The 16041-nt window shown below is 38.6% G+C and overlaps 2 protein-coding genes across 3 annotated transcripts in view; one reads left to right on the top strand and one right to left on the bottom strand.

Annotated features, from left to right (window-relative positions):
* The window catches only part of TRPM5 (transient receptor potential cation channel subfamily M member 5), a 42467-nt gene extending 27074 nt beyond the window's left edge, over positions 1 to 15393 (bottom strand). The window contains exons 1-9 of one of the 2 annotated variants that reach the window (XM_065839326.2): positions 15287 to 15393; positions 13675 to 13846; positions 12545 to 12725; positions 10831 to 10997; positions 7884 to 8064; positions 5416 to 5480; positions 3361 to 3552; positions 1459 to 1561; positions 521 to 639 (exon numbers count right to left, since the gene is read on the bottom strand). In XM_065839326.2, coding sequence (XP_065695398.1) covers positions 521 to 639; positions 1459 to 1561; positions 3361 to 3552; positions 5416 to 5480; positions 7884 to 8064; positions 10831 to 10997; positions 12545 to 12725; positions 13675 to 13791 — 1125 coding nt within the window. In that variant the 5' untranslated portion in view covers positions 13792 to 13846; positions 15287 to 15393. The remainder of the gene's footprint in view (positions 1 to 520; positions 640 to 1458; positions 1562 to 3360; positions 3553 to 5415; positions 5481 to 7883; positions 8065 to 10830; positions 10998 to 12544; positions 12726 to 13674; positions 13847 to 15286) is intronic. The other variant, XM_071808982.1, reaches the window with a different exon arrangement.
* Positions 1 to 16041, top strand: part of KCNQ1 (potassium voltage-gated channel subfamily Q member 1) — a 404259-nt gene that overhangs the window by 12595 nt on the left and 375623 nt on the right. The window lies entirely within an intron of this gene.

The raw sequence follows: 16041 nt of genomic DNA, 5'->3' as shown, positions 1-16041 counted from the left end.
TGTCTTCCACCAGGTCAACAGTGGGTACAATGAGAAAAGGAGGTAGAACTCTCTTCTCTCTGACAAAATATCTATGTAAGCAGCAGTGTTAAAACATCAACACGAATAGCATGCTGTAGGAGTTGTGGGTGATGTTGGGTACCCACCACACTGGGTGTTTATTTATATGGCAGTTGGAAACAGTGCTGTTCTTCCTACCATCTTCTCACAGTAATATCTGCATGCTTTGATTTGTAAGCTCAGGTTTGTTTGAAGTCTGTACAGAAAGGGGAGAAAAATTCTTGCCCCCAAAGAGCTCAAGAAAGACACCATGACCACTGAATTATTCCTCTGTCTTTAGCCATTATGACATAGGAGACCAGAAGGACAAACAGCCTAAGGAAGCATACTACCACTGCCCAATTTCTTACTGGAGAATGCAGGTAGCATTAAAAACTGAAACCTTTTATCGGGATGGCTCAGTGTCCTGTACACATTGGATATTACACAGGTTGTCCTTTAAGGCAATAAAACCTGGTACCTTCCACTCCACGTCACCATTGAAAATTTCACTTTTAGCTATGTCCACTCTGTTCCAGGCCACTGCCAGCTTCAGTTCATCCAGATATTCCTGAGCTTCCTGACTGTGACTTTTACAAGCTGGCAAAAATAAGAAATGCAAATAAACTCAGTACTTTACACTTGTCAATTTACCAATACTATATTAAACTAGCAATATGAGCACTCTTCTGGCTGTCACAGCATTTTTTTCCTACCTTAGGAAATATTTTTTGTTTAAAAATTTTTTTGTCAGCTGAATTATCTATTAAAACATTACGTTTAATTCTCTGTAGGATTTTAAGGGACACCTTGGCTTGCAGAAAGGAAGGGACAGACTGGCTGTTGTTTTTGTCTTTTTTCAATTAGCACATTAGGAATATATTGTTGTTGGTTTTGTTTGTTTGTTTTTGCTAAATTTAGGCTACCACAAACAAGTTAACACAAATTGAAATGGGTGGCAGAGCAAGTAATGTCTTCTTTCAGAAGACACAGTGAAGATTTCTTAAAGGAGAAATTTATTGTTTCTGGAACTAAGGCAGTTCAGGTCTACTTGCATGTTTCGTGTTTATTTCTTTGTTTTTAAATGGCTTGCAATTGGAATAACTGCTCCACTGAGTTTCAGGTATTCTATAACCTCTACTACTAAGAGAAACAAGTAATGAAATACAGGAGCTATTAAAATAGTGCTATACAGTAGCATAGATTAAAAAACAGACGCAAGTTTAAAGCAAGGTTACAAGAGCTACGGTAACCGCCACAGTTCATTTGTCAGTAAGCAAGCAGTAGAACTCTGCATCAGTAATGAAATTTGATCTAACAGCCAACAGAACTTGCTCTGGACAAGAATGAAATATATGGATGGCATAGAAGAAATCAAATCAGACAAGCATGACACTGTGCTGCGTTTATTGTTCTTACCTTTTACTAAAGCTTTTAAAATGACTGTATCTAGGTCTTCTGAACCATCTTGCTCAAAGTTGTGCAGGGTTAGGAGATGTTGATGTGAGATAATGTTCTGAATCTATTGAGAGTTGAACCAAAAATCATTTTACCTGTTGTCCTACTGCTATGTATTAATGCCTAAGAGCCCAGTGGAGATCATCCATACAGTGTTTCCCAAAGAACTTGTGTTCTAATTGTAAAGCTGAGATTTGGCAAGGAGACAAATATTATTAGTTTCCCATATATAAATAAGTCCTAAGGCAAGGAGGGAGTTACTGCCTTTTCTAAATTCACTTAGCAGGATAGGAGGAACTGAACTTGGATATCCTGAGAACCAGACCAGTGCTTTAATTAAAAGATCCTTAACTCACATTCTCATTTGATTCATAGTCATGTTGTGGCCAGCATACCACTAATTTTGTTTTACCTTTTCCTGCTTTGACATTTAAGTTTTGCTCTCAGAAATGGTTATTTAAAAGTATAGTCTCTAAATCTTATTTGAGTAAAAGTCATGAAATATTGATATATACAGTACTCTTTCCTTCTGCTTCTCTATTTATTGAGTTTTCTTTCTTGCAATGCAGCTGCACCAAGACTTCATGAGCATCTGGCAATATTGCTTCTACATGCCATTCCATTCCCTTGTGTTAGTGATCTGGCAAAGTTCTCCCTAGTGGAATTAATATGTGGAACTTTCAAAGCAGAGGCTTCAAAGAATAAATAGTGGGTCAGGTCGAGTAGACTTGGTTTATCTTGGGGGCACACAGTGCTCTTCAATCTTCACATAAAGACAATGTCAAAGTGGGTTTTGTTTGTTTGTTTCTTAAACACCTAGGCATAGTGGTTTAAGTCCACCAAGTGTGGACAAAGAGTAAAGAAATATCTGCAAATGTTTTGTCTTTCTTTTTTAAAAACACACATAAGTAACAGTAGGATAATTTCTAAACACCCTTCATAGAATCATTTTGGTTGGAAAAGACCCTTGAGATCATAGAGTCCAACTGTTAACCTAACACTGCCGCTAAACCATGTCCCTATGAGCCTCATCTGCATGTCTTTTAAACACCTCCAGGGATGGTGACTCAACCACTTCCCTGGGCAGCCTGTTCTAACGCCTGACAACTCTTTCTGTGAATAATTTTTTCCTAATATACAATCTAAACCTCCCCTGACACAACTTGAGGCCATTTTCTCTTCTCTTATCACTTGTTACTTGGGAGAAGAGACCAACACCCTCCAAGCTACAACCTCCTTTCAGATAGTTGTAGAGAGCGAAAAGGTCTCCCTTCAGCCTCCTTTTCTCCAGGCTAAACAGCCCCAGTTCCCTCAGCTGCTCCTCATCAGACTTGTGCTCCAGACCCCTCACCAGCTTCATTGCCCTTCTCTGAACTCACTCCAGCAACTCAGTGTCTTTCTTGTAGTGAGGGGCCCCAAACTGAACACAGTATTAATCATTCTTTTTAATTTATTCATGCTTATCCACAATTAGGTTTCCATTTAACAGCTGTAGATCATGACTTGAGTCTCTTCTGTCACAGCTGCACAAGCTCCACAGCTGTGGAATACAAATAATGCTTCACGTCCTCCATTAGGACTGTGGGGTTCCTGGATGCTGGCTGTTACTTGAGGAAATAATTGAGGAAGGACAGAGCTCTAAGTGTTCAGCTGAATCACTACAACAAAGTAGTCTGTGTGATCAACTGAGCACTTGCTTTTAATGTTAGAGGGATATTCTGATACTAGCATCACAGCACTGGAGTACCCAAAACTTCTGGGCAGCTTCTTGCCAAACCTTTATTAAATAAACTACCAAAGCTAGAAATAGTAGGAGAGAGGTTGTGAATGCAATTAATGTAATTATCAAACATATGAGCTCACTGTTGCTGTCCATTGGAGAATGTCCTTCCACAAGAAGCTTTCTGCAGGGAATTTCTCCTTGACTTGCTTTTCAACAGCTTCCGGCGTGATAAGCTGTGGGTCATTGATGAAGGCAGCTAAGATGTCAGCTGCACCTCCAGACCCTGCTAAGATAAGCCAGGGAGCAGAATTTTCCAAACCGCTGCAAATTCTCTGTAGTTTAAAAAGTACATTTTTAGAATTCATATATGGAAAGAAAATGGTATTCAAAAGAAGGATTTCTTACAAACTAGGAATAAATGTGTACCTAAATTAGATTCACTGTGGAGCTGGTCTGGACTCCTCTAAGCTATTACAATTTTTCTGATTCTGTTGCAGGTTGTCCATGTATAGGCCCCTGACTATACTTCTTTTCATGACATGTTTGCTGAGTAGCTAAGCAACCTAATTTGGACACACAATGCATAAAACTTCTTTGTCCCTGACTTTTTATTTCCCCCCTGCAGTTTGTGTTTGAGCATAGTCAAGAGCAAGAGGAGCACTCTACAGAAATTCTTAGCAGGCTTTTCTGGCTGCTGAATCTGGCAATGTGTTCTGAAAATGAGGAACTTGCCTGTGGGAATAGACCATTGGGACACAGGAAAAGCCACTGTAGCACAGCAACTACAAGGGTTAAAGGCTGATAATTCTATTACTTGTGCAATTAGAACAAGGCAGGCAGGTTGTTGAGAGAGAAAAGCAGAAGCCATAGCATCAGAATTGCAATAATGGCTATTTGCTGCCAATCTATTTTTTACTCTAGAGTTATGCAAGAAGTTAATGAGTCTCTAAGAATCTATTGATTTGTTGTTGAGTAGAGTTGGGGCTTTTTTTAGTTTGTTCTGGATTTTTGTTTGTATATAAAAAAAAACCAAACAAATGTTGTAGTCCTTAGTGTGTATCATCCAATTTGAATTTAAGAAACTGATATTCTAAAAAAAGTGCAGTTATCCATTCCTAGCACATGTAAATATAGGGCAGCTCCAGCCAGTCACCTTTGGTCTCCAAGTCACTTTGTCCTCTAAAACTTTGGAAAGAGGATTTATAGGCTGTGATATGTGATTTTTCAACACCCAAGATACTCTCACTGACATATTTAGCTTCTAGAAGGAAAGCTCAAGAGGTGACATAATGCTAGTTTAAACAGTGACACTTCGAATATTGGTGTGTTTTAGTCCAGCTGGCAAAGATATGACAAGATACAGAGACTGGAAGCTGAAACTAGAAAACATTACCAGAAATGAGTTGTTATTCTGAAAGAAGTTACCAGCTTGTGTGGCAGTGTAATCACTTAGAAACTTTAAATTATGGTTAAATGTGTGTCTAAAGGTACTGTAGAGTACTCCTTTTCATCTGAGAGTTATCAGAGAGAAAATGCCATGTGGACATACAGGCTGCTACAAAGTAGCAAAATAAAATAACAGTAAAAGTAAAATAGAAATCAAAGAGTATCTCCTAGTTAACAGGTTATTTAAGTTGTAGAACTATTCAGGAAAAAAACAAAACTGATACTTTGCTGAAGAAGTGATGGGATTGTTAGCAGACAACTCTTCAGTCTTCTGTCTGACAATGTATTTTCGCTCAGTGGAACTAGGACACCAGAGTTCTAGATGGCTTACCTAGAAACCATGGTCTTGTACTTCTCTGAGCTCTGTGACAGACACAATTGTCTCACTGTTGCTGGACAGCACTGAATGATTAATCTTTTTTGCATTGTGTAATAGCACAATATTACTATTTTCCTAGATTTGGAGCTGGCTTCTGTGGATTTGTTTTGGTTTTGGATTCCTTCTTCCCACGGTATGAGCTAGTAGTGGAAGCTTTAATGATCAGCTGGCACCTATTTGAAAGGAAATCTTTCTCCCAAACAAATACTGGCAAATTCAATATTCACAGAATTAATTTTTAATGGTGTATGGATATGAACTTTGACTTTATGTAAAGTGCCAATACATGTGTTTGTCATCCAGCCAAATTTTCCAATAATTACTTATCACCAGTTAGTTTATTTTTCTAAAGTTGTAAACAGCTGCTTACCTCAAGTGTGCCTGGTCCTCCATTTACCAGTAAGCAAAGCACGGGGATCTCAATGCTACCCGTTCCTGTAAAATAGATGGTTTAATTTTTGACAAGTTAACAGCTTTCACAAAACTAATGTGTTTCTGCTGACTCCTTGAAAATACTTCTCCTGTTACGTGCTGTTTTGGTACCTACCAGAACATAAGCCTGCACAATGCCGGCAATTGCAGAAGCAAATGGCAAAGGAAGAGAATAACACTGTGACCTGGCAGATGGGGTCCTACTCTAAACATCTTTCCCCCACATGTCCTGCGTGATCCCTGACAAGCAGTCCAGTCTGTTCTCACCTCAGTACACCTCGGCTGCAAAATTTGGATATTGGCACTTCTGTATGTTGTAGCACTGTTGACTTTAAGTTATTTATTTACTGCAAGGCGATCAGATAGTGGAGTATTGGAGCTGCATTCAGGTGCAAAGCAAGATTGTTAGGTTTTCAGACAGGCAGCTACCATTATTTACATTAAGATACAGTTAGAAGTGAAAAGCTGCCAGTTTGTCGCAGGTATTATGCATGTGCAGGAAGGTGTAGTGGAATCCAGGAGAAAAGGAGGCTTTAAGAACACCAAGAAGCTGACTACGCAAAGCAGCTAGGGTAGGATGAGTCAGATATGAGTTGATAGGAACCATATACTCTTTGTTACTCTGGTTAAACAGCTTAATTTAATTCAGCACGGTCTAATGCTGCAATTATTAATAACAATCTTATACATATAAAAGAAATCCTAACTAAATATATAATTTATGTCATGGCAGCAGGTGAAGAAATTATGTAGGCATCCATGTCCTTAGTTATCCTCCCACAGGGGCCCAATTATTTCTAGATGGTTTATACTGTAAATGCTGAACTCTGTAATCCAAAGGTGACTATAGATTGGCCTAAAAGACCTCCATGAAAATAGTAGCATCATGAGATGAATGCCTCTTTCAGCTGGAAAATAAAAAGCATTTGGTTCAAACAATTTTTTGATGTTTCCCTTTGTAGGTCTTCCAGAGCAGTGTACAGATCACCACTTACTACTCATTGGATCTGTTGTGGGGTGACTACAGAGATAATGTAGATCTGAGCTGTAACCAGGACATGATTGGCAAGTAACTTCATTTGTTTTAGTGAATGGCATAGTATTGCCATACCTCAATAAGGTGATGTTCTAGTTGAAGAGTGACTTCTGTGACTACAGGTTCCTCAAGATATGTTTATGGCTTAAAATATTCTTCATTTAGATAAAAATTGCCACTGAAAGGAGATGGGGGGGAGCGGGGGAGGAATGATTCTGACTTTATGCTGAGAACGTGGGAAGTCCTGAACTACAAAGAATATTCAGCACATCAAAAATTTCCTCTGAATGACTTCTAGGTATTTTTTTTAAATAAGGCAACTCTGTGTGACCTTATTAAAGTGTTTTACTTCAGTAAAGTTGCATAGCTTTGCTCAGCTTGAATATAAATGAATGACATTGGTTTTGTTTATAGAAGATATCAGTGAATTCAGTATGTTCCAGCGAAATATTTGTCAAATGAATCAGCAGTTTTGGTCAGAAAATTGTTCCACTGAGATTTGTTCGGTTTTGGTTTTCAAGCAGAAAGAGGCTATTTTCTAACTCTCAGCACTGCAGCCTCAGTCCACCCATGGCCTTTCCTATCCGAGTCACCAGATAAGCATTCTTCAGCTGTATTCACGCTCTCAGGTACATTTGTGCAACCATACTATGGGCTATGTAATTGAATATCCCACTGATGCATACAAGTGCAAATAAGTGAGCTCTCCCTTCTGTTTCAGCTGTGCTAGCACTGCAGGTATTACAGAAACTAAAGAAAAGTATAATAAAAGTAATTGTATTAGCACTGCAACTGAATTGTTTCCACAAATAGCAGTAGGAGGCCTGTCCAATAGTCAGTTCTCATTATAAACAAAGGTCACACAGATCTAGATGGACATTAGATGCTATGTTGTTTTACCCAGGATAAGATTTTATCCTGAAATAAATACAGCTTAAAATATTTTAGAGGGCTTTGGAAGAAGTCTTTTCTTCCAGTGTGAGAGCAATTCAAGACCCTGTGTGCAAGAAGGGATAAAAGTATACAACAACGTACATCCAACTCTTACAGCCACTGGTTAAGGCACTGAAAGCAGGATTTATTTTCCATTTGTTGTGTTTTAAGGCAATTTGAACAATGCTTTGAAGACTGGCTTTGAGCTATGTTTAAGGAGATGCAATAAAAGTTAGGCTTTAAAGAGCAGCTTCCCCAGCTTCAGAAGTCACCTTAGTTCTGCCTCTTACATAATGACAATTGTGTTTATTTGATCTTGCTTATGTAGATGATTGTCCAATTTGAGAATTTGACTTGCCTTTGATAAAGCCAGTGGCCCACAGGTGTCACTATAATATCAGTACTAAAGTTAGCTTGTCTATATAGAGTCTACTTACCACCATATCCAGTACGCTGTTCTGAAATATGCTTCTCCAAGGCGAGACGTAACTTAGTGGTTCCATCTGGTTCATCTGGTGTTATGTGATCCACCAAAATAAAATGGGAATGGTTGTGTTCCAGGGAAAACAGTGGGCCTTGGATATTATCATCTGATTGGTAGTGTACAAGACTTTCATTCTAGAGAGAGTAAGAGAGATGTTAGTGTTCTCTACAAAACACAGTCCGTGTTTTTATGTGCTTTGTCTCCATTTTTTTGTTGTCTGCACTGTGACATAACACACCACCTTTGAGACACCTGAGGGATGTTGTATCTTGAAACCATTAGAGAATTTTTGCATAAAGTCACTATCTGCGTAAAGCAGAACATCAGTTATGGTCTCTTGTTCTAAGGATTGTGCTACATATGGTTTTCCATACACTTGCTTTTTCAGGCTCCCCTCACTTCCTTAATAAATCTTACTTTTCACTGTCGCACATCAACTTTGATACATCATTCCTAGTTGCAAGCCAGGCTGTAATACCTGCTTAGTCTTCATTTTATTCTTCACTGTTCTGTTGCAAGTAAACCAGATTAAAGCAATTGTTTAAAATCTGCATTTCCTTCTATCACACCTCTTTTCCAATTCCTGCTGCCTTTGAGTTGATGAACGAAATGCAGACTGTCTTCTTTACTCTTGTGCCTGTGTATTGCATTTTCCTCCCATTAATTTTTGTGGACACAAACAGGTGTTAAAGCCTTTCTAGACATAGCAGTGTAACTATGCAAGTACCCTAGTTGTTGTTAAGGTATGACAGAGAGATTTATGTTCTGGTTTTTAAGAGCCAGATCTTACGTAGAACCTTTCTTAATCTCAGCTTTTGACAGTGTCTTCTAGAAAGAGCAGGTGTCCAGCTGAATCCTGGAGGAAGTCCAACCCAGGGTTATCCAGGTTCTTCTCCACAGCCAAAGCTAAGACTGATGTTGGAGGGGCAGTGAACAGGTCACCAGAGGCTCATAGCAGCACTACTAATGCATAAAAACACTAAGTAACCCAGAGGACCAGCTCCTTCATGCTGTGAGAAGAAGGGTTGAGCACACTGTATAGTGTGTCCCTAAGTGGCTTTCTGAAATGAAGCTGTATACAGTCAAACTGGAGAAACCCTCTTCAAAGCAAGGTGAAAAGGGCTATAATCTCGTGTGTTCCTATGGCTTCTTTCCCTGTCATCAGCTCTGGGATGTGTAGGAACATCAGAGGCTATTCCAGGAAAAAAGCAGTAAATTTGCTTGTCCTTTACAGTGAACAAGTGCCACAAATTTCTTTTGCCTCCTTGCTGTCTCTCATTTGTTGGGGAAAGCTTCTTGACACAATTCATTTGCCTTCAAATTTTGTTTTGATAGAGGGCATGGCTATATTCTGTTGCCATGTAACACTAAGCATGCTCAACAAAAATCTGGCCTTTGATTAGGACATGAAGGCACAACAATTGAAAAGGCCCTTGAGGATTTTTGTATTATCTGAAAACGTGGAAGTGATCTTTCAATGATGTTTAAAGTGTACCATTAACATAGAAAAGATGGAAGGGATCCACTGATTTCAGAGCTTGTTTTATTCCTTGGTACTGTGCATTGTTAGCTCTATTTTATACAACAAGCTGCCTGTGTTAGTGCCAAGTGTAAAGAGAACTGGGTTTAGATCAACACCTCTGTCTACAGTTCCTTTATCTTAAAGTTACTGCCTAAAATCCAGAATGTCTTTGGGTGGAAACAGTGCCAGAAGCTATAGGGTCAGGAACACTCTACATGAAATATTCCTTGACAAATAATTCAGTCTCTAGTTAAAGGGGAGAAAATCTAATGCAATAAGAAGACCAGTGCACTTGTTTTGTAGTTGCTGGTGGGAAAAGATCCAGATGCATTTCGATCACTTATCCTGTGTGGGAGGTAAAATAGCTTGCATTAGCCAAAGCAACTTTCCCGAACAAAATTCATAAATGCAATGAACTTAATTATTTCCTCTCAGATCCTTTCAGACCAGTTCAGCCACACAAATAGCTTAAAGTCTTCCAGCTCAAGACTCCCACCAGGTAGGGCACACAGGTAGTTGTTCTCAGCAAAAAAGACAGGAAAAGGGGAAGCCCAAGAACAATAAATTGCTGATATGGTCTGGCAGTCTCCCAGCTGGTACTTGCTAGCCTACCTGAGAGAACAACTAGGAGTGAGTTCAAAGGGCTGTGTTTGTCACTTGTTTCTTAGCTTCTACAGGAAAGTAAAATAGCAGAGAGGAACTGCCATTCATTGTCATGACACACCTACTTTATTGTTATAATATTCTGCTTAGGACAGACTGTATATTCAGTGACAAGAAGGTCATGACATATTTTTGTTTTCTCCACCTTCAAGTCAATACAGATCAAATTGTCTTCACATTTTCAGCAACTGTTTTGTTGGCTGAGGTGGGTTTTTTTTCTGTCTTTGTTTGTTTGTTTGTTTTCCAAGAACTCTCAAAAACTAGACAAAATTCTGCATGACCAGCATTTTTGGCCTGGTGTATTGAACAAGTTTTTGCTTATTAGACACCAACTCAAGGAAACTTGGTCTTGAAATATTTATGGCTTGCGTTCTGTACTAGAAAATAACTTTTTACAGTATTTGTGAAATAGCTTGGAGTAAGTGCTTCTGCAGTAAGTGGACCACGGGAAAAAATATTAAAGGTATCTTATGATACGTGTTTTTTCCCCTGATGGTCATCCTTACTCTGGTCGCTGCGCTAATGTCCAATGCTGTCACCTGCTGGATATTGGCAGAATTGCTGCCAAGTAAACAGTACGCAAGGCGCAGCATCCTTAGGGTCTAACACACTTTAAACCCCGGGTTTGTTTTTAAGTTATATCAACGTTGTTCTGTCTACTACTTCCAACTTACTTCTGAACTCCTGTCGCACGAGTAGAAGAAGCAAAAAATACCTTTGTGTTGTCCAGAATTTCTCTGTGCTGAATTTTTCTGAGCGAGGTTATTCCTATGGCAATCACTCTGACTTTGGATGAAGTACTAGCCAGTGCATGATCTCGGACTGCTTGCACTAAGTGTCTTGTTACTCCTACACGTAAAGCACTGGTAAGAATCCAGGCACCTGAAATTGTTTTTTAAAAATAGTTAGACAATTTCTTTATAATTGAACATGGTTTTATGTCAAGTAGCATCACTTGCAGTACTGGATTTAAGGTTTTTTTTAGATAAATTGTAGACAGGTCTTGATGCACTGTAACTTTTAGAACTAAAATACATACAAAGTATATACAACTTTAATAAGGAAAACAAGAAGTTATATGCCCAAGCAAACAGGCTTCACATATCATGTGATGTGATGATGTCGTTTTTACTCTGATGCCAATGCATCCATCGAGAATGCTGTGTCGAGTCTAGAGTCACTTACTGTCCAGCTATGGGCAGAAACATCCCTATACCAAGCAGGTCTGACTGTTGCATGAGGAAGGGCAAAGGGACAGGGTGTAGGAAGTTGTTGACTTGAACTGAGGACCAAACAGTCCCATGCAGTCACCTGGTAGCAGAAGAGCTGGGACATAACCTGCCTAATCTGGTGCTCTCTTTCTGTTGTTCTTGTGCATGTTGGAAAGTGAATTCTTCAGGAGAATAGGATTTACAGCAGTGTTGTTATGGTGAAAATTTTGAGAACCAACCTTTTTCAAATATGCGACATAAAGGAACTGGAGATCTTGATGCTGTTCAGTGTTAAGTATAGAAGGCAGCTGGAGATCGAGAATATCTGTGTGGTACAAAAGTACCAAAAAGAACTTTGGTATTGGGCTGTTTCATTACAAAAACACCCAAACTGTTACAATATTTGGTGGACCGGTGAAGCTAACCTAAGAGCTTGCTTTGAAATGCTTACAGGTGTTTTCGCTTCATTTTGCAGGTATTTTCATAAAGCTACGGGGGGGGCGAAATGTAATCTTAAATGAAAGCCAGTTCCATGTACATTCCCAGACATTGATTTGATTGGTTTTGGTTTTAAATGCTTTTCACTACTCTTTTCATTCATGTGAACAGCCAGGGAGAAAGTGAGCTGACTTATTTTGTATTATACCTTACCAAGATCTTTTTGTTTAAACTTGAGTCTAATCATAGAGTGTTTTACTATAAAAATCTGTCCAACTCTTACATCTGAAGAAAACAATCTTCAAAAAAATAAAACCTATTATGACATGACTTTGACTGATAGCTAAAAAGCAAGAATGGAGAAAACAAGAATTCTTATTTTTGATCTAAATTCAGTCTTGTTGAAGTCAAATTGTTATGCTATCTTAAAAATGATTTTGTTATGGCACCAAAGAGGGACAATGTATTTGGTCCCATCTCATGCTATCTTTCTGCTGTCATCTCTGAGGGAATAATGTCAGGTAATGTCAGGTAATTTTACATTTCAGGAATTGTTGCCTGGAGTAATTTGGTTTTAAATAACTTAATTTTGTTATTTCTATTACAAAACTTTCATTTTCAAAGCTGTTTGAATATGGGTGTAGGTTGCATTCAGCAAAGCCTTGAACTTCCAAAAATAATCATGTGAGCAGGTCCATTGACATTAAAAGATGGCTGGATGCTAGGTGTTAAGAATCCAGTAGGAATATAAACTTATTCTTTAAAGCCTAAAGCACTAACCTGTGCTTTGAGCTGCCTTTATAAGTCCTTTTTTTAAGGTGTCCCTTAGCCAAGGCTTCATCTGGAAATTTTCTTCTTCCCCTACTAAAGAGACAACCAAATTGGGAGCAGGTAGCTTCCATTTGTTGAGCATAACTTCAAATATAATTTCAGGATGAATCGTACTCGGGACCTTAATAAACTTCAACCAAAAAAAAAAAAAAGAGAGAGAAAACAATGAATAACGGGACAGTAGAATACAGGAGATACTGTTAAGGGTGAATGCAGAGGGGATTTCATCATCGGCTTTTTAAGAAAATTTTATTTAAGTGAGACCTGACAGAGAACTAAATACTAGGGTGAATTTAGCAGGCTTCTGTATAATTGGGTGAGTGCCATGGGTTGATTCTGTGTTGCAGACTGATGTATTGCTCCCTCCTCCAATGCTGCTGTTTGTCTTGAACTGCCCTCAGTTCCATGGCAGTCTGGCAGAGCCAACAATTTTCTTAGGTGTTTCTACACTAGCTGAAATATTTGCCTGATTTCATGTCTCTTTTTCAAGGGCATGTTACATGAATCTATTGCTTCTTCCTCTTCTGTATATATTTGGGCTTTGTGCTTAAGACTTTACAATGAAACACAACCTTAAGGCAGATTTCTGATGCTACAGCAGAAGGAATTTGTATCAGTAAAGTATGCAAGGGACCAGTGAGGAGCTGGGTCTGTCCATGTACATTGTTCTCTGCATATGAACAGAGCAGAGAGACAGAACTTTAAGGAGAGTCTTGAAATGGCTCAAAAGTAAAATGTTGAAAAACCATAGTGATTAATTTTTGGCAGAAATAGTTTAAAACAGGGAAATTATGCAAAATGAAGGAAGCTGGGCACATGACTGATTTTTTTTTTTAAGGAAAAAATTATCAACTGTACTTGTAGCATGTCAGTGCAGATAAAGTTATTGATTTCTTTAAATTAATAGGCATTATTTTACATTCGTGTTCAGGAAGCTATAGTCCCTACTTTGAGTACAATGCAGTGCTCACACTGTGGCATATTGACCCTCACTAGTACAGTCTCTACTTTTAATGCTAAGAAGTAACAGCTGAAAAACAGCAATAGTGTTAAAGGGTTAAAACTCCCTAGTGCTGTACCTTTCCACGTTTCTTCCCAGAAGCTGTGAAGTCTATTTCTCCTGTGCAGTATGGTAGTTCTCTTTTGAAAACTTCTTCTTTGTCACTGCTACTGACCTTGGTTTCCATTTCCTCCATTGAATTCTTAAGGTGATTGCCAGTAGACCAAGGTGTTCACTGAGATGACAGAAAACTAGAAAATGAGAAGCTGTTTAAACTGGAGAGGCCACAAAATCCATTAATTTACATCTAGCTGAGGTTTTAGTTTTGTTGGTTTTTTTTTTTTTTTTGCTATTACGCTTATAAGGTTCAGCTAAAATTGGATGTGTTTGTACTAAATGTTGGATGTTATATACCAGAGGAGGCAGATTCCACACCAAAGCTATGTAACTTAGGCTATGAAAAGGCATGAAGGAGTAGGGCTCTCTTGACTCATTTAGCAGACAGAGAGCTGAGTTGCAAGGTGCAAGATCCTGCAATCTGTCCAAAGTCATGTGGGATATCTTGGATGCCAAAGGTGACCCTAATTCTACAAGAGAGAAAGAGAATCTTCAGCCACAAACTATTGCAAGCAAGAGCAGAACTGTGTCAGTGAGTGTCTGAGTCATGGTTTCTTGATGTCATTATGCATCATGCTACTATGACTTATATAATCCAATGTAAACACTAAATAACTAAGTGATGACACTGTATTCACTTCAAGATACTTTGGGAGAGGTTTACTCTGCTGTAAGAATAGGTTATTTACTCATAAGCCAAAGTACAGGGTGTTTCAAAATTATGGACCCAATTTAAAATCCCTATGTCTTTGAAATTAGGTCCATCTTTTTGAAACACACTGAATTTAATATCAGGCTGTACTTGACAAGAACAGAGTTCAAAAAGGCAGGTGGTTTTCTCTATAAAGTGGCTACAGGAATGATGGCGAGTAATCTGTCCTAGAGCAAAGGTCATATAATGAGTTGTTCTTCTGCATGACATGAGACACTGAAAAGATCTGCTTGCTTTTCCTACATTCCTGTTTGACTGAACTAATATAACTGTGATTTGAAAAATATAGATTTCGACTTGTATGCCTTACTTTGTTTCTTTTTAAAACAAAAGCAATGAAATAGCTCTCTCCTCTCTGCCTTCATCTACATGTTCAGTCCTTTAAAAAATCCTTGGGATAGTAAGCTAGCAATGGTAACCAACCCTGCATTAATCTTTATTTCATAGTCCAAGTGGGTCAAACTAGCAAGTCTCTTGTGGGTCTATTAAGATGGTCCAGTAGAGGGAGCAAGTCCTCCAGCTATTCCCTTGGGTTGGGAAGTCTCTTGGGAGCCTGCATCCTGCTTGCTTCACCACTGCTGCCTCTCCATTTTCTTCTCTTTTATGTTTTCTGTGAAAACATTGTTTGGAGTTGCCTTTTTCTCTGATCTGCTTCTGATAAGTGGCTATGGATCCTCTCATGAGTGGTTTCCCCTACAGCTATTCCACCTCTCTGTACTCACCCCCAAACTTCTGTCAGAGATCACTGCTTTAAAGATGCTGTTCTCATTCTTCTCCCTGCCTGCATGCTAGTCACTCTGAAGAGAATGAAGTACTTATTCTGAATGTTAGGCTATCAGACTAGTCCAGTTAAGAGTCTTACCTGAAAGAACTTCTTTGGATTACCAATAATGGTAGTCACAGCAAAGGCCAACTTTTTTTAAGTCCACTTTTCCGCTCAAGATCCAGATTTATCTCCCAAAAGCACAGAAGACAGTATTCTGGGGAAAAATAGCTAATACAGAGTCATAATAACACATTTTGCCTATTCTAAACTACAGAAATCTCTTTCTGGAACTTGCTGACAGAACAAAGGATTTGATTGGAAAAACGTATTCAGGGCTGAATTCACAGGGTACAATTAGTTACCATTCATCACTGTTCTAGATAATACACATTTATTTATGCCTACGCACAAGCAATGAACTCAGAATAGATACCAATTCACAAAGTACTCTTGATAGTTAATCTGGCCTCATAGATAGGCACCAAATGGTTAATTGTAACTCTAGTTCTAGATGCTAAGCTTGCAAAATTTAATTTTTGGACTAAAAACACTGAGCTGCTGAGACTTATAAGGAATATTATTGCATTTGGATTTTTTTTTTTTCCAGAAATAGCACGTTATTTGATTTTCAGTTTAGGAATTCTGGTTCTCAATGGTAGTGAACAACAGTGAAAGAGACAAAAGTAGATAAGATGCAGAAACAGAAGCTTTGTTCACAAGGTTTTATAAGACTGGAAAGTGAGGAAGGCACTACTTCCTCCCCCCGCCTCCCCCCCGGTCTGAACCACAACATTAGAAACTTATTTTGGGGGAGTATTACTTAATCTTTCAATTCTGTTCTTATACCACTA

This window comes from Patagioenas fasciata, chromosome 5, assembly GCF_037038585.1.
Source record: "Patagioenas fasciata isolate bPatFas1 chromosome 5, bPatFas1.hap1, whole genome shotgun sequence".
Taxonomy (NCBI): domain Eukaryota; kingdom Metazoa; phylum Chordata; class Aves; order Columbiformes; family Columbidae; genus Patagioenas; species Patagioenas fasciata.
Note: the sequence above shows the minus strand (reverse complement) of the source record. Positions and strands in the feature narration are given on the sequence as shown.